Source organism: Mustelus asterias, chromosome 18, assembly GCF_964213995.1.
Source record: "Mustelus asterias chromosome 18, sMusAst1.hap1.1, whole genome shotgun sequence".
Taxonomy (NCBI): domain Eukaryota; kingdom Metazoa; phylum Chordata; class Chondrichthyes; order Carcharhiniformes; family Triakidae; genus Mustelus; species Mustelus asterias.
The window spans coordinates 6,691,906-6,715,943 of record NC_135818.1 but is presented as its reverse complement, the minus strand read 5'-3'; the positions used below and the strand labels follow the sequence as shown (position 1 = coordinate 6,715,943).

Genomic DNA, 24,038 nt, shown 5'->3' with positions numbered 1-24,038 from the left:
TAAATAATTAGGTCCCAGTGGTTAGCACTGCTGCCTCACAGCTCCAGGGACCTGGGTTCGATTCCCGACTTGGGTCACTGTCTGTGCGGAGTCTGCACATTCTCCTCGTGTCTGTGTGGGTTTCCTCCGTGTGCTTCAGTTTCCTCCCACAGTCCGAAAGACATGCTGGTTAGATGCATTGGCCGTGCTAAATTCTCCCTCAATGTACCTGAACAGGCGCCGGAGTGTGGCGACTAGGGGATTTTCACAGTAACTTCATTGCAGTGTTAACGTAAGCCTACTTGTGACTAATAAATAAACTTTAAAAAGATGAAAAATTTATGATTACGAAGAATCGAGACAATTACGTTGGACTCATTTTGTTTTTGTGTGTGCAGTGATTGCCAACTGGGTAATAGCTTCCATAGCGGCTGAACAGAGCTGTCTGAGCCTTCCGCTGAATTCTGTCAGCTGACAATCTTCAGCAACTTTTTTTTATTCATTCATGGGCATCACTGGTTGGCCAGCATTTATTGCTCATCCCGAGTTGCCTTTGGAGGGCAGTTGAGAGTCAACCACATTGCTGTGGCTCTGGAGTCACATGTAGGCCAGACCGGGTAAGGACGGCAGATTTCCTTCCCTGAAGGACATTAGTGAACCAGATGGGTTTTTCGACAATGGTTTCATGGTCATCAGTATCATAGAATCCCTACAATACAGATGGAGGCCATTCAGCCCATCGAGTCTGTACCGACCACAATCAAACCCAAGCCCTAATCCCATAACCCCACACATTTACCCTGATAATCCCCCTGACACTAGGGTCAATTTAGTATGGCCCTAGTATCCACCTAACTCGCACATCTTTGGATTGTGGGAGGAAACCGGAGCACCCGAAGGAAACCCACCCAGACACGGGGAGAAAGTGTATACTGCCCACAGACCCGAGGCTGGAATTGAACCTGTGTCCCCGGCGCTGTGAGGCAGCAGTGCTAACCGCTGTGCCATCCCGTAGATTCTGAATTCCAGATTTTTTAAATATTGAATTCAAATTCCACCATGTGCCATTGATGGGATTCGAACCCGGGTCCCCAGAACATTAGCTGAGTATCTGGATGAATAGTCTAGCAATAATACCACTAGGCCATCACCTCCCGCTGATGGGGGGGTGGGGGTGGGGGGCACCGCAGCTGCACTCCAGGTTCCCTGCAAAGGCCATATTTGCTGCACAAAGCCCTTGGCCCAGTGCGGAAACCCATGAAGCGCCTTCAATCTTGAATGGTGTGTCAGTCACTACAGAAGCAATGGAAACAGGCCCATAGGTTTCTATATGTTTTATTGTCATTTAATGTTTTGTCACAAACAGCACTGTATGAATTTAAACAGCTTTATATGTAAAATTGTTAGAGAGGTGTACAAAAGAAGCAACTGCTAATGATTAAAAAAAAAATGTATAAAAAGCAACATCTTCAACTCAATGTGCAAAAAGATTTCGTACAGACAGAAATGCTAACTAACATTTCCCGATAAATTACTTTAAATAGCATATCTACAAAATAATGAGATTTGTTTACCTGCTTAAGTGTTACAAGTTGCAACTGAAAAACCTCAATAATTTATACAAATATTTATTTTGTTTTTAAAAAAAAGAGAAATGACGTACAGGAAGTCTGGGGAGAATTAACAACCCCCACCTCACACAGCTGTTGTTTATAATGCTGTTTCCTTACTGGGGGCAATACATTTTTCTTCTTGCAAAAATAAATTTTTGACTATGTACACAGCCTTTTCTTTTATACTACAGTAGCTTCGAGAGACTTTAGACACGTGAGCAAGGCTTTCTGCTACTTGATCCAAAGGTTCTTATCGATCATACAACAATGAGGTAATATTTGTACAGAGAGAAGTTTCACTTTTTTTTTGGAAAAGATATCAATCAATCCGCGCAGAGGCGGTTGAAGAGAAAAGAAAACACAGCTTCTAGGCTCTTCTACCGAGGGCTATGCTTTTGTTAAGCAGAATGAATAGGACTGCCCACACTGATTGCAGACTCGGAAGAGTCTCCCACTTTCATCCTCACCAGTTGGCTGCCCTTTTCGAACAAACAAGTAAGACACAACTTTCAAACGAACAAAAAAAAAAAGTATCCTAAACTAGCAAGCATCAATATAGGAACAATGTTAATAAATAATAATTGTATTTACAATCTTACAACGCACACACAAAGACTAGTGATAAACTCTCAGGGATAGTCTGCCGCCTTTTCTTTTTAAAGTGTCTTTCAATCTTATTTCATCCAGGATAAGAAAATAAATAATCGACGACATTTAACAATTTTATTTGTTATCTACAGGCAGAACAAGTTGCCACTTTGGCAATCATGAGTTTGAAAGAGAAGAAGAACCTCTCACAACTTTTCCGCTTGTGCCTTTTTAACCATAGTTTTCAAAGCAAATGTCCTTCCCATGCAGAGATTGACCAGACACAACTCTCGCTTGTCACCGTCAGACCTGCTTCACTTGGGAAGCAAAGCCCCAGCTGATGACAGTGCCGTCCTGTGGGAACCGTGGCGCTGTGTGTGTGTGTGTGTGTGTGAGACCTTCCACTTTCCCTCTGGGCAACAGGACCTGAAGACAGATGCTCCAGCCTCTGGCTTACTTTAGTCATCTCGTATCTAGAGGGCTGGCTGTTTTTTTGTTGGGGGGGTGTTGGGGGGAAGCAGGATGGACGATTAGATTTTCATTTTGCACGTGCCACTGGTGTATGCACTGTTGTGAGTAATATTAATTTATTGACAAATAAGGTCCAGTACAAAAAGAAATGTAACAGTTCCTCCATGGTTTCTTCTAAACATGTTTCACAAACAAGACCTTACCCCACCAATTCATAGAGGCATAGAGGTTTACAGCATGGAATCAGGCCTTTCGGCCCAACTTGTCCATGCCGCCCCTCTTTTTTAAACCCTAAGCTGTTTTTTTAACCCCTAAGTTGAACAGCTCTTTAAGCTGTTCATTTAAACCTCATTTATCTTTTTCACCATATATATATGGCCCTTTTTTATTATTAAATAACTGTCCACAGCAGAGATAGTCTCATTTACAGTGTGCAATCTCCATTCATGGGACCTCCAACTAGGAGATGTTGTAGGACTGGAATGCTGCTTAGTAAAAGCTCTTCCCTGATGTAACAGAGGTATATATTTTTTTAAAAAATGGGATTGCAGTTTGTCAGATGCGGGGAAAGAAAAGCAAGTTACAATGAGTCAGTTGTGATTATTGGGGTGGGGGGGGGGGGGGGGCGGGTGGGCGGTGCGGTGGAGAAATTCCTTTGCTGTATTTTACGTTGATAAGATCCAGTGAGTTCTATCAGCCGATGCAGGTCGTGTGCCTACGGTTCCACGAATGAAAGGAAAAACAAGGAAGAAGGAAACAATGGTCCCAGGATTTGTTCCGAGGGAAGAGAAAGGTGCAACACCAGCTTTCAAACATTTCCACATCCAGGAATGTTGACATTATGAATCTGTGTGAAAAGATGACAACAACGTTAGTCACAGCCTAAATCAGGAATCCGTAGCTACAATACAATCCCTTTAAATTCTCAGGTACATAGAAAATAGAAGCAGGAAGAGGCCATTCGGCCCTTTGAGCCTGCTCTGCCATTCATTTTGATCATCAAATTCAATAGCCTGATCCTGCCTTCCCCCCCCATATCCCTTGAGCCCCAAGAGCTATAGCTAAATTTTTCCTTGAAAGCACACAATGTTTTGGCCTCAACTACTTTCTGTGGGAGTGAATTCCACACATTCACCACCCTCTGGGTGAAGAAATTTCTCCTCATCTCAGTCCTAAAAGGTTTACCCCTTATCCTCAAACTATGACCCCTAGTTCTGGAATCCCCCACCATCAGGAACATTCTTTCTGAATCTACCCTGTCAGAATTTTATAAGTTTCTATGAGATCCCCTCTCTCTTCTAAACTCCAATGAATGCAATCCTAACTAACTTAGTCTCTCCTCATATCACAGACCTGCCATCCCAGTAATCAGCCTGGTAAACCTTCATTGCAATTCCTCTGCTTACAGTTATTTTATGTGCTTGTATTAGACTATTAAAGTTCTCTTGCTCTTATTAATTTTTTTAATGGGGTATAAGAGTAGAGAAGCGTTGTTGCAATTGTAGAGGGTGTTGGTGAGACCACATCTGGAGTATTGTGTCCAGTTTTGGTCTCCTTATTTGAGGAAGGATGTGGTGGCATTGGAGGCAGTTCAGAGGAGGGTCACCATATTGATTCCGGAGATGAAAGGGTTGACGTCTGAGGAGAGATGAAACAGTTTAGGATTGTACTCACTGGAGTTTAGAAGGATGAGAGGGGATCTGACTGAGGTATATAAATTTTAAAAGGGATTGATAAAGTAAATATAGACCAAAAGTTTCCTCTTATGGGGCAAACTAGAACAAGAGGTCACAGGTATAGGTTGAGAGGCGGTAGATTTAAAACTGAGATGAGGAGGAACAACTACTCGCAGAGGGTGGTGAATTTGTGGAACTCGCTGCCCCATAGCGCGGTGGAGTCTGAATCATTGAATGGTTTCAAGAGGGAGATAGATATATTTCTAATAAAAAAGGGATATGGGGAACAGGTGGGGTGGTGGATTTGAGACCAGGGAGAGATCAGCCATGATCTGATTGAATGATGGGGCAGGCTCGAAGGGCTGAATTTGCTGACTTCTGTTCCTATGTTCCAGGAAACATCTATTCTCCATGCTGAATTAGCAAGGGACACCAAACACAATGAGCAATTAATACTATCTCTGAAACTTGGCCGTGAGTTGGAATTTGTTTTTTTTTGCATGCTAATCGCGCAGTCCTTACCTCTGCACTCATATTTGAGATCAGAGAAGTAAACCATTTCTTGAGAGAAGACAAAGAGACCCAAGCGTCCTCCAGCGTAGGTCTTGTCATAGATAGCCCCAGAGTCTGCCATGATCTTTTTCCCCTCGTACATCACGACTCTGGTGAGAATAACAAACAATCTGACGTCAGAAACTTTTAACCCCAGCAGACTTCTTCACGGTTTATTGTTGCGATTCAATGGCCAAACTCTTCCCGAATGGGGTACTGTCGGTGATGTGGTCGGGTAACAAGGTATATGCTTTCAGCTAATTACCTGATGAATCCAGTCTTGGGTCTGTGGGTTAACTGCCATCTGTAAGCAGCCCTATCCTTCCAACCAATGTTGCGAGGATCATGCCACAAGGTTTGAACCTAATGGAAGACAAATGAATTCAACACTTAATCGATGGTAAAATACAAATAGTTGGCATAACAGTAGTTTTGCTCATACTGTTTGCAGAGGCAAAATCTTCAAGATAAAAGAAAGGTGGCAAACTGTTTAGGCCACTCCTAACTGCAAATGTCAATGTATTTACAACGTCATCTAGCGCCTGCTTCATCAATCGCAAGCATTTATAGGGTTGTCAACTGCAACGTACTTAGGAGGGAAACAATGACTGGAGCCATGGGTGTAAAGTTCTCTCCTATAGGGATTTACAGTAAGAAGTCTCACAACACCAGGTTAAAGTCCAACAGGTTTATTTGGAATCACAAGCTTTCGGAGCGCTGCTCCTTCATCAGGTGAGTGATGAAGGAGCAGCGCTCCAAAAGCTTGTGATTCCAAATAAACCTGTTGGACTTTAACCTGGTGTTGAGAGACTTCTTACTGTGCTTACCCCAGTCCAACACCGGCATCTCCACATCATACTTCATGGCATTACTGGGTATAATTGATAGAGATTGGTTGCTGTTATTAGTCAGTAACTTCACAGCAACTGTATCGAGAGACTAATAGTAGAAAGTAAAATAGATGCTTTTTTTTGGATCTTGCTCTTCCATGATCTAGGTGCATGATGGAACAGGCTCAATGGATTTGACCTATGCCTCTTCCAACAAAACATATTGCTCCCTCAGGTAAAGATAATTTATTTTGTATTGATAGATACTTTAGAATAACTGTGCTAATCTTTTATCAGTTCATTGTGTCCGAATTGTCTGCTTCAGTTTCAAACATCCGGATGGGATTTTCCAGCCGCGCTCGCTCCAAGACCGGAAATTCCTGCCCGAGCTCAGATTTTGAAACAGTTTGCCAGATTTTCTGTCCTGCCTGCAACGATTCCCATGGCGGGTGGGACGGGAAATGGAGTCATAGGCCGGAATTTTACCGCCTTGCCCGCCCGAGGCTGATGGAGTTAATGCCGTTCTACGAGCCTCGCCCGTCCCGATTCTGGGGTGGGCGAGGCAGTAAAACTCCGGCCATAGAGTTGTAGAGTTTTACAGCTTGGAAACAGGCCCTTCAGCCCAACTTGTCCATGCCGTCCTTTTTCTTAAACCACAAATTTCTGGCCCTGGTGGGATTCAAACCCGGGTCCCCAGAACATTGGCTGAGTTTCTGGATTAAGAGTCATCTCCAAAGTCATCTTTTCCCTTCTAAATACTTTGCAATTAACAACCCTACAATGCTTACGATTGATAAAGTAGACACTAGATGACTTTAAAAACACAATCTCTTGGCAGGATGACTTTTTTATACTAGCCTTACTATGAGCTGTATCAATGCTACTTTAATTGTCCGTAAGGTGTGGTGCAAAACATGCATGAGTCTCGGTATATTTATACTGTACACAGGAAGTTCTCATACTTGTCCCGCTGTATTCCCAGTGTGCCAGAGCGCATTACGCAAGTGCTCTCCTGGACCAGTTGTAGAGTTCACCACTTTGATGGAGAGTCCAGCGTAGCCCTGGGCTTTGGTTGGTGTGTCGAGCCAGTACGTCTGTGTGATCTGCTTCCACATTACCACGTAGAAACGACTGCTGGACTGGTAGCCAAACACGAATCCAGCGTAGTCATCGTCTCGTTCAGTATTGATGAAGAAAGTGCCACTGAAGTCCACAGCATTGAATTCATCATATCCTAACAAAGAAATAAAAAGCAAGGACCTTTATTAATAAATCATTTTCGCTTGCAATCAGTCATTTGAATGGCATGGAGCACATTTATATCATATATACAAGATGGTTAGGCTCATTCAGAAAGAAGCAGCTTTTTAAAATGTATTATTTCATGAGATGTGGGCATTGCAGGTCATGCCAGCATTTATTGCCCATTCCTAGTTATTCTTTTATTCATTCATGGGACATGGGCGTCGCTGGCTGGCCAGCATTTATTGCCCATCCCTCGTTGCCCTTGTTCAGAGGGCAGTTGAGAGTCAACCACATTGCTGTGGCTCTGGAATCACATGTAGGCCAGACCGGGTAAGGACGGCAGATTTCCTTCCCCAAAAGGACATTAGCGAACCAGATGGGTTTTTCTGAAAATCGACAATGGTTTCACGGTCATCAGTAGATTCTTAACTTCAGATTTTTTTTTTTTTACTGAATTCAAATTCCACCATCTGCCGTGGCAGGATTTGAACCTGGATCTCCAGAACATTAGCTGCGTTTCTGGATTAATAATCTAGTGATAATACCACTAGGCCATTGCCTCCCCTAATTGCCCTTGAGAAGGTGGTGGTGAGCTGCCTTCTTGAACCGCTATAGTCTATGTGGTGTAGGTACACCCACAGTGCTGTTCACAACTTACCTTAGTAATGTCTTAGCTAAAAGAACATACTGCTTTCTTAAGAAAGTGAATACTATTTTATGTGTAGAACTTCCCCACTCACCTACAGCAATGCCGGGGTCGCAGTTCACCGTCTGTACCAATTCTTTCCCTTTATGTCTGACGACCCAGTTGGGGTCAATTTGGGAGGTTCCTTTAGGATCCAACGGTACCATTTGGAATTTGCGGAAGTCGGTCTCAGTGATTTCAAAGTTTTCAGGACAAACGTCATAGATATCCGGGATACTATCCCCATCAAAATCATCCTTACAAGCATCTCCTCGTCCATCGCCTGAGAAAAAGAGAAGTGATGTCTTTCAATCAAAGTAACGCATCCTCAAGATATAACTGAATCCTTTTTCCCCCCATATTAGTCCCAATTGTCATTTCATCCCAGTTTCCAATAGAAATGATCATCGTATCGTGAACGTAGAATTCTTATTCTCTTACCATCGGAGTCGGTCTGGTTGGGATTGGCTTTCAGCCGACAGTTATCCTTTTCATCAGGGATGCCATCATTGTCATCATCGTGGTCGCAGGCATCACCTTTTCCATCCTTGTCGTGGTCCGCCTGGTTGGAATTGGGGATGTAGGGGCAGTTATCCAGATTGTTCTGGTGGCCATCCTCATCAATATCCTGGTTACTGTCACACTTGTCTCCCACAAGGTCAGAATCCGAATCAGTCTGAAAAGAGAGAAGGTATTAGTCCACGTTTGACACTTTGGATATTCCAGCACCAAGGTTCCGAATAACCAAACAGAGAAATAGCCCAAGGCGAGGAGGATTTTGACAAGCCTAAGCTGAATCTCTGGAATGGTACACGTGTTGTGTGGGTACAGTATTGTGCTCTTGCTGCAACACCTGTACAGCTGGATACACAGGTGTGTTAGGTCGACACCTGACTCTACAAACTGGTGTCACTATGCTGTTATAATTACATAGCTTGAAGCCCATTAGCTTAGGCCTTTTGTTACGCTCATGTTCTGTTATGCTGACATAGTTATGCTGCAGAGATTGAAATGCCAACCATTTCTGGTCAGCACGGTGGCAGTGTGGTTAGCACGGCTGCCTCACAGCACCAGGGACCCGGGTTCAATTCACTGTGTGTGTGTGTAGTTTGCACATTCTCCCCATTTCTGCGTGGGTTTCCTCTGGATGCTCAGGTTTCCTCTCAGTTCGAAAGACGTACTGGTTAGGGTGCATTGGCCATGCTAATTTCTCTCTTAGTGTACCCAAACAGGCGCCGGAGTGTGGCAACTAGGGGATTTTCACAGTGACTTCATTGCAGTGTTAATGTAAGCTTACTTGTGACAATAATAAATAAACTTTAAAACTTTAAACTCCAAATAAGGTTGGTGAGTTGCAGGTACAAACTGACACACAGGATATATTGGCAGCAATAAAGACCTGGCTTAAATATGGGCACTTAATATTTACACTTGTGACACTAATAAACTCTTGCTGGCGGGTATTAATTGAAGACTGAGAGAGACTTACTTGCTCTGGATTGTGTTCGAGTGGACAGTTATCACACTGATCACCAACACCGTCTAGATCTGTGTCTCTCTGGTCAACGTTGTACACATAAGGGCAATTGTCCTTCTCATTCAGAATGCCTGGAAATCAAAAGCATTAGTAGCAACATTGTTCAGAGGAAAATGCGGAACTTTAGAATTGACCTCTTTTTACTGAGTTTCCGTTATTATACTCAAACAAAAACAGTTTTCCACTGTCCGAGCGTGTGGCTGGATGTTGGGTCAAGGGAGGCATTCAGAAAGGGAGTTATCTGAAGAGGAAGAATGTCCAGGGTTACGGGGAGAAGGGGGGAGAATGGAAGTGGGTGGACTGCGCATTAGGAGAGCCAGCACAGACACATTGGACGGGTTTACAGCCTCGCTCGAGAGAGACCGGAAACTCCCGCCCGAGGTCAATGGACATTTCCATTGTCCGCCCCTCGCCCGCTCCCATTCTGCGGCAGGCAGGGCGGTAAAATCTGGCGAATGGGCCTCCTTCGGCACAAATCTGTGCTTCCCTTGCATTGACGCACTAACTGCAGGCTAATAAATCAAGTGAAGAGACTGGAGAAACTGCAGGTGCTCTCCCCTCGAGCAGAGATTTCACACAGCCAATACAAATTTAAGGAGTTTTTGTTAGAGCAAATAGGGAGAAACTGTTGTCCCTGGCAGGATTCTCAGTAACCAGAGGGCACAGGTTTAAAATCATTTGCAAAAGAACTGGAGATTGTTTTTACGCACTGAATGGTTACGAAATGGAAGACGCTGCCTGAAAGGGACATGGTAACAGATTCAATGGTAACTTTCCAAAGGGAATTGGATGAATATTTGAAAAGGAGATCTTGGCAAGGCATGATCAGGTGAATCATAGAATCCCTACAGTGCGGGTGAGGCCATTCGGCCCATTGAGTCTGCACTGACTCAGTCTCTGACAAAGCATCTTCCCAGGCCCTCTCCCCCACCCTCTCCCTGGGAACTCACGCATTTACTCACTAATCCCCGCTAATCTTGGGGACACTAAGGGAGAATTTAGCATGGCCAATCCACCCAACCCACACATCTTTGGACTGTGGGAGGAAACTGGAGCACCCGGAGGAAACCCATGCAGACACGTGGAGAACATGCAAACTCCACACACAGTCACCCGAGGCCGGAATTGAACCCGGGTCCCTGAAGCTGTGAGGCAGCAGTGCTAACCACTGTGCCGCTCTGGAGATGGTTGCATGGGACAAATTGGATAACACATTCAAAGAGCCAGCATAACCATAAAGGGCCATATAGCATCTTTCTCTGCTGTTTCTAAGCTTTCACTACTAATGTCAAAAAATGATCATTTGCAGGATTTACAATACAGGGGCAGGGATGGGATGTTGCAATTCCACAGGGCCTTGGTGAGGCCATACCTAGAATATTGTGTGCAGTTTTGATCTCTTTCTTGTTCTTGCTCTCGAGGGAGTGCAGCGAAGGTTTATCAGGCTGATTCCGGGGATGGCAGGACTGACGTATGAGGAGAGATTGACTAGGTTAGGATTGTTTTCACTGGAGTTCAGACGAATGAGGGGGGATCTCATAGAGACTTATAAAATTCTAACAGGACTAGACAGGGTAGATGCAGGGAGGATGTTCCTGATGGTGGGGGGAGTCTAGAACTAGGGGTCACAGTCTGAGGATTCAGGGTAGACCATTTAGGACGGAGATGAGGAGACATTTCTTCACCCAAAGTGTGGTGAGCCTGTGGAATTCATTACCACAGGAAGTAGTTGATGCCAAAACATTGAATGTATTCAAGAGGCGGCTGGATATAGCACTTGGGGCAAATGGGATCAAAGGTTTAGGGAGAAAGCAGGATTAGGCTATTGAGTTGAGCGATCAGCCATGATCATGATGAATGGCGGAGCAGGCTAGAAGGGCTGAATGGCCTCCTCCTGCTCCTATCTTCTATGTTTCTATGTTTTATTGACAAATTGGGTATTCTTACCATCTCCATCAATATCGATGGCACAGGCATCTCCCTCTCCATTTGCATCAGTGTCAGCCTGGTCAGGATTGTGGTCGTAAGGACAGTTGTCACAGCGATCTCCAACATCATCCCGATCGTAATCGTACTGCCGAGGATTGAACAAGAATGCGCAATTGTCCTGAGAAAATAAGTAGTCAGACAATTAGATGGAAGTTTTAAATAAAATGAAAGAAAGGATAACGTTCTCACAAATTTATAAAGTGGACTGTATTTAATCTGTTCTCTCAAAGTCCCTTATTATTCAACTGAAACTTAGAGGGACGATTGTGGACACCTAGGTGTCAAATAGCTGGAACAGAACCTCGAAGGTTAGTGTTGGCTTGCTGAATCTCCTTCATGTCTCACAGAATCTTTTTATGTGCATGAAAACACAAAGAGTAAACTCAGAAGAAAGCTCCCTTTGAGTGGTGCTGCACTCTGAGTGTAGGTTTCTCAGGTACCCGAGACAAGGGCCAGACAGCTTTGCCAGCTGCGTGCTATGTGTACAGGTTGCATAGCTCCCCGTGAATCTCGCCTTCATTCCACAGGAGAGATGTTTTCTCTGACTGAATCAATGTCATAGGTCGGAATGTGGGTTTGTTTTGTTAGTATTGTCTACACTTGCAGAATGCCACGGAGTCGAATATCTTCCTCTCACAGGCTTACCCTCTCGTCTGGAATGCCGTCGTTATCATCATCGTTATCGCAGGCATCACCAACTCCATCCTTATCATGATCTTCTTGTCCAGAGTTGGGGAGGAATGGGCAATTGTCCTGTGAATAATAAAGGGATTGCATTGTCGATGTGTATTATAATCGCTGTCCAAAGTGCTGTCAGTTTAATACCATGGAAAGAAGCTGCTGTAAGGGGTTGAGCTTGAAGACATTTTCTTTTTGATTCCACTTTAAAAGCCAGCTGTCTAACAAAAAAATCGCGCATCCAAGCAGAAGTCTTTTATAACTACAGGCTGACAGAAGTGTCGTTTCAATCCACACCCTGTCTTTTTCCTGACATACTGCAGATTTATTACACCAAAAAACAGACAAGTTAATATTTTAGTACTCAGATTTCTGTTTGTAGTACACACTAAGTACATCAATGCTATTTGTCCCGAGGGTATAAAAAATGTGTTGTCTTTATTGTATAGGCCTTGCATTGGGAGGCAGCAACCCATCACACATTGACTTAAGCACTTAACCACGCTCACTGGGTAATGAATTTAAGATGATTTAAAAAGAAAGAGTCAGGCAGCTCCCAGTTTACTAGCAATGAGCGCTTACCTTTTTGCAGTGGTAAGTAGCATTGACAACACAGGTGAGCTCTTCATTTGGCCAACCATCCAAGTCCGTATCTTCTCCGCAGATGATGCCATTGCCAGCAAAGCCAGGCCTGCACTCACAACGGAACATCTGGTCGCTGAAGATGCCCAGGTAAATACATCTGGCATGCTTGTTGCAGTTGTGTGTCCCCTCTTTGCAAGGGTTGTGTGGCTCACAAACCTGGAACAAAAGAAACATGTTCAGTTTATCATCCGAGTCTCACAGCTTCACTGTCCAATATTCTGGAATTTTCCCATCCCGCCCAGCACGGGAATCGTAGCAGACGGCCGGGGGGGGGGGGGGGGGAACTATGCGAAGGTCCGCTGACCCCAGGCGGGCTTGGGGTGAGCGCGGCTGGAAAATCCCGCCCTGTGTCTTGCCTTGCAGACTGATTTATATTTCAGTGTAAGGTTACCCAAAAAGAATGGGTCACTGGGATGGGTTCATTGCAATTGATTTTTTTTTATATAGGTAATCCGAGAGTTTTTGTTCTCCCATGGGATACGGGAGTCACTGGCAAGGCCAGCATGTGTTACCCGATCCTAATTACCCTTGAACTGAGTGGCTTGCTAAGTCATTTCAGAGGGCAATTAAAGGCAACCGCATTGTTGTGGGTCGGGAGTCACATTTAGGTCAGATTAATTAAGGATGACAGATTTCCTTCCCGAAAGGATATTAGTTAACCACATGGGTTTTTAAAGTGATGATAGTTTTGTGGGCACAATTAGCTTATTCATTTCCAGATTTTAAATTCCACCAGCTGCCATGGCGGGATTTGAACCCATGTTCTCACAGCCTTAGCTGTGGCATTACTGGGAGAGATTTTACAGCTTCGCTTGTCCTGAAACCATAAAATCCCACCCGAGGTCAATGGATCTTCCCATGCTCTGCCCCTCGCCCGCTCCGATTCCTGAGGTAGGTGGGCCACGGAAAGTTCCGGCCACTGTCTCCCCTTAAATTTCTCCATGAAATCCTTTATATCCACATGAGATGGGGCCTTATTTGAACATCCTTTCTGAAGGACAGCACCTCCGACAGTGCGATGCTCCCTCATTACCGTACAGGAGCATCAGCCTTGATTTGAGAGCTCAAGTCCTGGAGTGGGATTTGAACTCAGACCCTCACAATTCAGAGGCAAGTGTGCTACCTACTGAGCCACAGCTGATATGCGAAGTTAATGATTTAATCTCACCTGTTTGTTCTTCGTAGCCTCTTCAATGCCTCTGCCAAATGGTTGAGCGCCTGTGTATCGTGGTGGGCAGGACAGACAGTTGTAACCTGGCACTGTGTTTTCACACCTGTGCTCTCCATTGACATGAAAGCAAGTGTCAGGTACTTCGTTGCACTGGAAGAGATTTAAACAGAATTGATATATAGAACTAGAATCTACAATGCGCCCAAAACAGAAAGTGAATTCCACAGGACTATACCTCATTAATGTCCTCGCAGTGGATGCCATCTCCTCTGTAACCACTGGGGCAGGGGCCACACTTCCAGGAGCCATCTGGGAAGCTGGTACATTTGCTTTGAGCAAAGCATGGATTTGACAGACATCCATCTGTAATACAGACGATTGACACGTGAGCCTTGTGCTGATTGGAATGTTGGAAGGCGTGCACAAGGGGGAGACAACAAGAAACAAAACTGTCCCGTTATAACCGTTACTAAAGTGTAGACAACATGAGAATGAAGAAGCTTACCAATTGGGCACTCCAGTTTGCTGCAAAGCTGCGTCTCCCGCGATTCGCCCACACAGTCTTTGCCTTCGTATTTAGGTGCTGGACTGTCGCAAAGGCGTGTGCGTTTCTGTATTCCTCCCCCACAGCTGACAGAACAAGAGTTCCACACCGACCAGACACCCCAGTTTCCATTAACTGAAACACAAAATGAAATGCTTTGAGAATCTTGCACCCGTTCTACAATCTAGTTTTCAGCGACTGTTCGGAATAGGGTCTCATATCTTAAGCATGCATTGCAAGGTTCTTCACCCGAGGCCAATACTCACTTGGGCATGGGACCTGTTCACATTTTTCAGTTTCCCTCCTGGGTCCCACACAATCTTTGCCACCCATTTGTGGCATTGGCGAGTTACACAGGCGAATGCGAGTGATCACACCAGCTCCACAGCTTACTGAGCAAGATGACCAAGGGGACCAGTAGCTCCAACCGCCATCTTGTTTGACTGGAACAACAAGAGTAAAACATTAAGAATCACCGTTTTGCTGACCATTGTAGGACCAGTGGGCTGTTCTCTTGTACAGAGTTCAATGGTGAGTGGACAGACCCAGAATTCAACCAACATTTTATGTAGCTGCAAGTTAAGGGATCTCTCAACACCAGGTTAAAGTCCAACAAGTTGATTTGGAATCACGAGCTTTCGGAGCACTGCTCCTTCATCAGGTGAGTCAACATTCACCTGATGAAAGAGCAGCGCTCTGAAAGCTCATGATTCCAAATAAACCTGTTGGACTTTAACCTGGTGTTGAGAGACTTCTTACTGTGCCCACCCCAGTCCAACGCCGACCTCTCCACATCAAGTTAAGGCAGGCAGACTTTTGTGTTTCCATAGCTAGTTATTCCCGGAACAGGTCACGGGTCTGTCGCCAGGAGCTTATAGCTTGAAGGACGCCACTCCACATCAAGCGTGGCTCACCAGGACTCCCCCAATCTTACCGCCAGCCACTGGCGTGTTTAGAAGGACTTGCAGGTTGATATGCAAACTGTTTGGCCGTGTTATTGATGCACCTTCCTCGGCCATCAAGTCCTGGGGTGGGACTCGATCTTCTGGCTCAGAGGCAGGGACGTTAACCCACTGCACCACAGGAGCTCCACATTTATTGGGTTTTGGTCATATTCATTCCAGCTCTCTCTAACCGTGAGACAATCGGTTGACAATTTACATGGTGGACACCAGACTTTGTGAAGCAGTAATGACTCTGAACTGGCTCAGCTTGGGGAACTGGGGTTCCTGCTTCTCTATGAAATGGAAGCAATGTAACCTACACAGACAGGTACGCTGATATTGAGTGTTAAATGTCACCATCTTATTGTCTTGGCGCAATACAAGCAGATAGTAACAGAGGTTGGGGTGGGTGAAAAAAACTCACATCTCTTGTCACATTCTTCCAGGTGGCAGCTGCGGGTCTGGACAGAGGTCCCGTGACAGTTGCTGTTAATCCGGTCACAGGAGCGACCTCGCTGCTGGGTCCCAATTCCACAGGTGACAGAACAATGCGTCCATTCCGACCATGGAGACCAGCCAGCCTCAGATTCATTTGGAATTGCTGTGGGAAAGTTAAGCTCACGTCAACAGCAGTCCCGGAATGAAAGAAGTTTGTCGCATATTGTGCTATGCAACACCCCTCGAATAATCACAGAATCCTACAGAGCAGAAGAGGCCCTTCGACCCGTCGAGTTGGCACCAACATGTGAAAGGCCCTGACCTGCCCACCTAATCCCACTTGCCAGCACTTGGCCCATAGCCTTGAATGTTATGGCGTGCCAAGTACTCATCCAGGTACTTTTTAAAGGATGTGAGGCATCCCGCCTCTACCACCCTCCCAGGCAGCGCATTCCAGATCATCACCAGAGTAAAAAAAAGGATTTTCCTCAAATACCCCCTAAACCTCCAACCCTTCATTTTTAACTTGTGTCCCCTCGTAACTGGCCCTTCAACTAAGGGGAACAGCTGCTCCTTATCCACCCTGCCCATGCCCCTCATAATCTTGAACGCCTCAATCAAGTCGCCCCTCATTCTTCTCTGCTCCAGAGAAAACAACCCAAGCCTATATCCAACCCCTCTTTATAAATGCTCCATCCCAGGCAGCGTCCTGGTGAATCTCCTCTGCAACCCCTCCAGTGCGTTCATGCCCTTCCTATAATGTGGTGACCAGAACTGCACACAGTGCTCCAGCTGTGGCCTCAAAGTTCTACACAACTCCAACATGACCTCTCTGCTTTTGTAATCTATACCCCGATTGATAAAGGCGAGTGTGCCATATGCCTTTTTCACCACCCTATTAACCTGTCTTTCTGCCTTCAGGGATAATGTATAAAATGTAAACAAACTCCATATTCTGCTGTCTGTATATGTTTCCTTTTGTGTCAAATACACTTGCTCCTGGCAACTGCTAACACCTCCATACAGCACTTGGGTGAAACCTGCTATCTCTCTCAACTCATATCTAGGCTTTCAACCCACACCTCCTTAGTCTGTGACAATGAGGGTTGAATCCATATCAAAACATTAAGCGACGGACAATCTTTTATCTTGACTTGAGCAAGTAGGGCACCATTCAGAGTTGTGCATAATGGGCGCAGTATTCCAAAAACTCGAGTTATTTTGCTTTCTAGGTTTCTAACCTCTGCATCCTGATTTCTTAGTGTTCCCCACAGATGCCACTGTCCAAATACTTAATGGGCAACATTTCATAAATAGTTCCCAACTCAATCCAATGAACTCCGCAATGAGGAAACAAAAAAGGACTGATTTCGCAGGAATGTCAATGCTTGTTATTTGCTGCTTAGCCGAACGGTTTATAAAACGCTCCATCTTCGCCTCCCCTACAAAGAACCAACCTATTCATGGAAATATTGGCTGAAACCTGCCTAGCTGTGTCAATATCACTCATTTAATAGTTACTCTGCCTCTAGCATGCTCCTCTCTCCCCAGTCGGGGAATTAAGGGTTAAGAGATAAGGCAGGGAAGTGGACTTACTAAGTGTTGGATCAGTCATGATTTGATTTATTATTGTCACATGTATTAACATACAGTGAAAAGTATTGTTTCTTGCGCGCTACACAGACAAAGCATACTGTTCATAGAGAGGGAGATGAGAGAGTTGCAGAATGTAGTGTTACAGTCATAGCTAGGGTGTAGAGAAAGATCAATTTAACGCGAGGTAGGTCCATTCAAAAGTCTGACGGCAGCAGGGAAGAAGCTGTTCTTGAGTCCATTGGTACATGACCTCAGACTTTTGTATCTTTTTCCCGACAGAAGAATGTGGAAGAGAGAATGTCCGGGGTGTATGGGGACCTTAATTATGCTGGCTGCTTTGCCGAGGCAGCGGGAAGTGTAGTCAGAGTTAATGAGTCAAGATCTTATTAAATGGCGGAGCAGGCTCAAAGGACTGAATGGCCAACTCCTGTTCCTATTTCTTCGAGTCACTTCACACCACCCATCCCTTTCTACTTAAACATATCAGTTCTTCGATTATAAGTCTTAGAATTTAGAAAAGTTTCTCCAGGACTTACATGGACACCGGGCGCAGCATTCCCCGTCTGGGACGACAGCATTGGCACAGGACACAGTAGGGCAGGAAATCCTTTGGCAAAAGGTGATAGATGACTGGAAAGAGGAAGAAACAGAAAAATTGAGTGGGCAACCTTAGAGAGAGGATGAGTTTCCGAGCATGTGTCTGACAGCGATGCCATTTGTAAAGCACCCTGGCAGAAGCACAGTAGCAGCAGCTGGTTAAAATCAGTTTTTTTTTCCAACTCGTTATTTGTCCGTTGACTTTGGCCTCCAGCTAGACAGTGACAGAGGCTGAATACTGTCACGTGACACTGAGGAACCAGGAAACCCTTATTACGCTCGGAACTGCAGTGGAATGCTTTGTAATAGTTAGGCAGTGCAGCTCACGCGCCAGATGAAATATTATTGTGTCCATCCCACATATTTTACTGATTTACATCATTATTGGGCAACACAATGGAACCTTTCAATTATCCGCAACTTCACTCCCTGATAGAGTTACAAACATTATGGCTTTCACATTCCATTTTGGAAAAAGTTTTTAATGTAGTTCCAAATATTCAGTTCCTTTAAGTTTAGTCCAGATCATATTTGGCACAGACCCTTTTCCTCCTGAAAACATTGCCCGAGACAGTATTTCCATACAGATATGATGTGGAGATGCCGGTGTTGGACTGGGGTGGGCACAGTAAAAAGTCTCACAACACCAAGTTACAGTCCAACAGTTGGTAGCACGAGCTTTCGAAGCACTCACCTGATGAAGGGGCAACACTCTGAAAGCTCATGATTCCAAATAAACCTGTTGGACTTTAACATGGTGTTGTGAAACTTCTTACTGTTCCATACAGATACACACTCACGACTCAAAAACTAACAATCTGCTCGCTCTGGTCAGGTAGTCCCAATGTCCAAAGCTAGCAATGTTCTTTTGGATGGTTGTTGCAGCATTGCCAATGGACAGTGACGGTTCTGGTGCAGCAGATGCCTGCTGCTGTGAGACCAGGAAATTCCCATGCAAGCAATAAAACTTGTCAAGTGATCAGTCTCCTCTGGGTGCTCCGATTTCCTCCCACAGTCTGAAAGACGTGCTGGTTAGGCGCTTTGGCCATGCTAAATTCTCCCTCAGTGTACCCGAACAGGCGCCGGAGTGTGGCAACTAGGGGATTTTCACAGTAACTTCATTGCAGTGTTAATGTAAGCCTATTTGTGACACTAATAAGTAAACTTTAGTAGCAGCAGTGTGTACAAGATGCACTGCAGCAATTCACCAGAGATCCTTAGACAGCACCTTCTAAACCCACAACCACTTTCATCTAGAAGGACAAGGGCAGCAGATACATGGGAACACCACCACCTGCAAGTTCTAGAACTAGGGGGCAAAATAAGGGGGGAGCAGATTTACGACTGAGTTGAGGAGGAATTTCTTCACCCAAAGGATTGTGAATCAGTGGAATTCCTTGCCCAGTGAAGCATTTGAGGCTAGATACATTTTTGAACAGTAAAGGAATTAAGGCTTATGGTGAGTGGGGGGGTAAGTGGAGCTGAGTCCACAAAAAGATCAGCCATGATCTTATTGAATGGCAGAGCAGGCTCGAGGGACTAGATGGCCTCTTCCAGCTCCTTGTTCTTATGTTCCCCTCCAAGCCACTCACCATCCTGATTTGGAAATATATCGCCGTTCCTTCACAGTCGCTGGGTCAAAATCCTGGAATTCCCTCCCCAACGGCATTGTGGGTCAACCCACAGCACCTGGACTGCAGCGATTCAAGAAGGCAGCTCACCACCACCTTCTCAAGGGCAACTAGGGATGGGCAATAAATGCTGGCCTAGCCAGCGACACCCATGTCCCATGAATGAATAAACAAAAACTTTAAAAAACACATGTTATACTCTGAAAATCTTTGCTAAAGTGGCATTTGGAAAAGCAAGTTAAATTCCCGCTTGGATCAGGCGTTGCGCGTTTTTACCTGGCATGTGCAATCCGTGCAGTTGTCCACTTTCCATTGGTCCTTGTTTTTGTAGGCGATACCGTTGTGAACACAGCCTCCTATTGGTCTAATTCTAATCTTGTCGGCAATTAATTCATTTTCGGCCATCTAGGGGAGGAGGGAGGGAATGACTGTTAATTACAGCCCACACAGATCCGAGAAGGTAACTTACAGAAGACGTGATTCCATTCATTCCCTTACCACTTTTTGGACATTGTCAACCAGCTGGGTAACGGTGGTCCTGAGGGCCTGAAGTTCGGTGAACATGTTGGACAGTTCCTCGCAGGAGATGCCACAAACCGACTGAAGGTCCTTGGTTTTGACACCATAAAAATTGGTCCTGATGGCCGGGCTTTCTGAACCCCCAATAGGCAAGGAGAGAATCCCTCGGGAAGCTATAAAAAGAGGAGCAGCTTCATGATGCCATTGTCCAATGCAACACATTCTCAAATGCTTCAGGAAGATGAGTGGGTAAGTCGAGTGGATGGGAGTTATATTCACATCAATGCACAGGGCTCATTTCCATTTTAACCTCTTAACACAAAGACTGACGCAAGCATAAGTCCCTTCCCACTCAGAAAATATAGTAGTGGCACAATGGTTAGCACTGCTGCCTCACAGCGCCAGGGACCCGGCTTGGGTCACTGTCTGTGTGGAGTCTGCACATTCTCCCCATGTCTACGTGGGTTTCCCTCGGATGCTCCAGTTTCCTCCCACACTCCAAAGATGTGCAGGTTCATAGAATCCCTACAGTGCAGAAGGAGGCCATTTGGCCCATCGAGTCTGCCGACAATAATCCCACCCAGGCCCTATCCCTGTAACTGCAAACTCTGCTAACCCCCCTGACACTGAGGGCAAATTTAGCCTAGCCAATCCACCTAACCTGCACATCTTAGGTTAGGTGGATTGGCCAGGCTAAATTGTCCCCAAGGTGTGTAGGTTAGATGGATTCACCATGGTAAATGCACTGGGTTATGGGGATGACAGGAACAGGGTCTAGATGCTCTTTTGGAGCAAACTAGATGGGCCGATTGGCCTCCTTCTGCACCGCAGAGATTCTAAACCGGTGCTTCAGTTAGGCATTCAGACTGGCTGTTGCTGGATTAATTCTGATACAATCCCAAGCCTAGCTTCCCAAATGAAAGCATGGTTTGTCTGTCTATTCCACAGGACACTACATCAGTAAATCACTACAACTGCTCGGAGCTGACTTGCTGCTATAACTCTATTTAAAACACTACATTTGCAGTGTGTTGACAGCAATGTTAGCGGCCCTGGCCGGGACACAGCCGGGTTAAATCAATACTTACAGCTGTAGCAGCCCTTATTCATCAGAATTGTCTCCATGTTGGTTCCAAAGACAAAACGCACATTCTGCAGAACTCCCTGTGGCACACACAAACAGGCACAATTGGAACAGTTAGCCACAGATTACCCGTGGGTTTTCCCCGAGTGTATTCAGCCACATGTCAGTGTAACAGTCAATAATTTCACATCTTAATCTGGGTTAACATGAGAGCTCGCCACCTTCACGCTCGGTGAGTTGTCTCTGCTCCCAATTCATTTAAGAATAAGGATTCAGGGTTGCAAATATTCGTGCACGGGAAGCCTGTTCACTTTCTTTAACAATGCAAATCATACATTGAAATACCAGTCTCTCTCACTGTATCTCTGTCTGACCCTCTCTCATCTATCTGTGTGTCTGCGTCTCTCTCTCACCCCAGCGTGTCTGTCTGTTCCTCTCTCTCTCACTATCTGTCCCCTGTCTCTCTCTGTCTGCTCCCCCCTCACCTATCTGATTGTTATGTGTCTGTTTGTGCCTCTCTCTCATTGTCCGTCCTCTGTCTGCTCCTCTCTGTCCTATCCGACAGTTGTGTGTGTGGTCTGACCATTCTCACACACTGTGTCTCTGTCCCGTCTCTGTCTGCTCCCCACTCTCCTATCTGACTGTTCTGCGTGTATCTGTTTGCTCCTCTCTGTCTGCCTGTTCCCCCCTCTTCTATCTGACGGTGTGTCTCTCTGTCTGTCCCCTGCCTGTCTCTCTTTGTCTGCTCCCCCTCTCCTATCTGTGTGTGTATATCTCTCTATCACCTGTGTGTGTGTCTGTGTCTGCTCCACCCTCTCCTCTCTGTCTGTTGTATGTGTGCGCTCCACCTCTCTCTGACACACTTACCTGGAAGTTATCCCTCAGACCCACTCCTCCTTTGGCCAGCCTCAGTCTGTAGTCCCCGTGTTTCAGCACTTTGTGGATCGCCTCCTCCAGTTCCACCCTGTTGACCTTCTCGCAGCCCACGTACAAAGTGGCCACGTCCTCTTGCACGAAGAGGGTGAGGTTTTTCCAGCGGGCATTGGCCAGATGGGCATCAGTGATGGAGACCATGCTCTGCTTGCCCGCGATGGTGATGCTCAGATCCAGAGTGTCCGCTTTGCCGTTGGACAGGATCTCAAAGACTCGTGTGCCCTCCAGCGTGTCGATGGCCACCAGGGTGCCCCGGCTCTTCTTCATCTGGCGCAGGGTGGCCAGGAAGATGAAGCCCTTCTCCTGCTGAATGTGGTCGATCAGCTCGCTGTAGCTGTGCTGGGAAGCCGGGGCAATGATGTCGGGGTTGAGGATCCGGTAAGCCGGACTGCTGGACTCGGGACCTCTCACCATGTGGATTCCAACATTCTTGCGGGTCAACCCAGTGATATCAAACATATCGAAGACCCCATCCACTCCAGGGTCTGGGGGGGAAGAGGGGGGAGAAAATGCTTCAGTCACTCTGAAAAATCAGTAACAGGAAAAGTGCCACCCAAGCAGACAGACCCAAATGATTCATTATGGGCTTCAGAACTTACCTTGAATCCGTTTGGCAAAACAGACCAGAACCATTAACAGAAGGAGCAGGAAACCTCTTTGTAGTTGCTTCATTTTCTTTATTCAGAAGAGGGACTTCCAACCTAACGTAAAAGAAAGATGAAAGGGAAAATCCTTTTAAGCCTCATACAGTTTCCAACAAAGATTGAAATTACTCTAGGCGGATTTTCAGTAACTTCATTCAAATGTTAATATAAACCTTCTTCTGACACTGAAAGGTAAACTTTAAAACTTAAAACAATGATTGAAATTGCTATAGGGGGATTTTCACAGCAACTTCGTTGCAGTGTTAATATAAACCTTCTTCTGACACTTTCAAACTTAAAAAACAATGATTGAAATTGCAGCCACTGGAGGTAAATTACACTGACCGGTACAGGTTCAATCTTCAAATGGATTATGCAGCAGTAATCGCTCTTCGATGGGTGAAAGAGGGTCACAAATCCTGAATGTAGCGAGATCTCTCTGCAAATCTGGTCACTTAGTTTCCCAAGGACTCGAAATACTTCTCTCTCTTCTCCTTCCCCAACGCTTTGCAGAGGCAGCCCCCTTCTCTCTCCCTGAGTGTCGGAGAGCGATACTACTGTGCAGCTTGGAGTGTGTCCTCCTTTAAATACCCTCTCACATTCCTCTCTTCCAGTCTCTGCCAATCACTGGCTGCCGGGGAGGAAGCGAGCCTGTGTTTATTCACTCACCTCACAACAAGAGGGATACAGTTCCAAAGCAGTCAGACCGCAGCGAGGAAAGCAATTAGGCGCATTCCGCTGGAGCCCAGCCAACACACTCAAATCATATCACCGAGAGCTCCTAGTCCAGCCTAGCACCTCCTCCTGCCATCAGCCTGTTCCTCACTGCACTTTAACACAGCGTTAGAAACACGTGTTCACACAGCTTTCAACCTTCCCAGAACAGGATGGTGCGGTTTAAGAAAATTATTTTTTAAGAAACACATCTCGATGAAATTATGTCTCTCAAGTGAATGAAAGATGTGTTTTAAAAAATACTTCCAAGGATTCTGGTTCGCTCGGAAGCGGTAGGCGCAGAGTTTGGGAGCTGTTATTGGATTACCCACTAGGGGGAAGTGTGTCGTTTCATTTCGAGTGAGGTTTCGACTTAGAAAGTGTCTTGACAGAGGGCGAGCATCTCAAAGCCACAGTCGAAACTACGTTTAATCAGAACCCCCACATCACCAGAACTTGCCTTTTGAGTACATGTGTACATGCACGTATACGTTTTAATTTGATTTGATGTATTATTGTCATATGTATACAGTGAATAGCAAGAAGTCTCACGACGCCAGGTTAAAATCCAACAGGTTTATTTGGTAGCACGAGCTTTCGGAGCGCTGCCCCTTCATCAGGTGAGTGGAGAGGTAGCTCTGAAAGCTTGTGATTCCACCTGATTCCACCTGATGATGAAGGGGCAGCGCTCCGAAAGCTCGTGATACCAAATAAACCTGTTGGACTCTAACCTGG

At 45.6% G+C, this 24,038-nt stretch overlaps 1 protein-coding gene across 2 annotated transcripts; it reads right to left on the bottom strand.

The window, feature by feature from the left end:
* Window positions 1-1,298: 1,298 nt before the first annotated feature.
* thbs1b (thrombospondin 1b) lies at window positions 1,299-23,369 on the bottom strand. 2 transcript variants are annotated; one of them, XM_078233315.1, is made up of 22 exons: window positions 23,259-23,369; window positions 22,545-22,646; window positions 21,880-22,430; window positions 21,017-21,092; window positions 19,908-20,101; window positions 19,686-19,814; window positions 17,718-17,811; window positions 15,572-15,748; window positions 14,470-14,646; window positions 14,165-14,338; window positions 13,895-14,022; window positions 13,657-13,809; window positions 12,426-12,644; window positions 11,811-11,918; window positions 11,124-11,283; window positions 9,129-9,247; window positions 8,081-8,315; window positions 7,695-7,922; window positions 6,672-6,943; window positions 5,145-5,242; window positions 4,850-4,989; window positions 1,299-3,498 (listed from the first exon to the last, which is right to left on the bottom strand). In XM_078233315.1, exons 2-22 carry the CDS (start codon window positions 22,615-22,617, stop codon window positions 3,491-3,493), a joined length of 3,513 nt encoding a protein of 1,170 aa, XP_078089441.1. In that variant the 5' UTR covers window positions 22,618-22,646; window positions 23,259-23,369; the 3' UTR covers window positions 1,299-3,490. The 2 variants fall into 2 exon arrangements, with proteins under 2 accessions (XP_078089441.1, XP_078089440.1); XM_078233314.1 differs by lacking the exon at window positions 23,259-23,369 and adding an exon at window positions 22,935-23,073.
* Window positions 23,370-24,038: the final 669 nt, after the last annotated feature.

What these genes read in the sequence shown, in the direction of transcription:
- thbs1b (XM_078233315.1), bottom strand. Translation starts at nt 22,617, where the DNA reads ATGAAGCAACTACAAAGAGGTTTCCTGCTCCTTCTGTTAATGGTTCTG. An exon ending in ACGGCATTCCAGACGAGAGG is followed by an intron (nt 11,284 to 11,810) that starts GTAAGCCTGTGA and finishes TTATTTTCTCAG; the next exon opens with GACAATTGCGCATTCTTGTT. An exon ending in CCCAAGACTGGATTCATCAG is followed by an intron (nt 4,990 to 5,144) that starts GTAATTAGCTGA and finishes TATTCTCACCAG; the next exon opens with AGTCGTGATGTACGAGGGGA.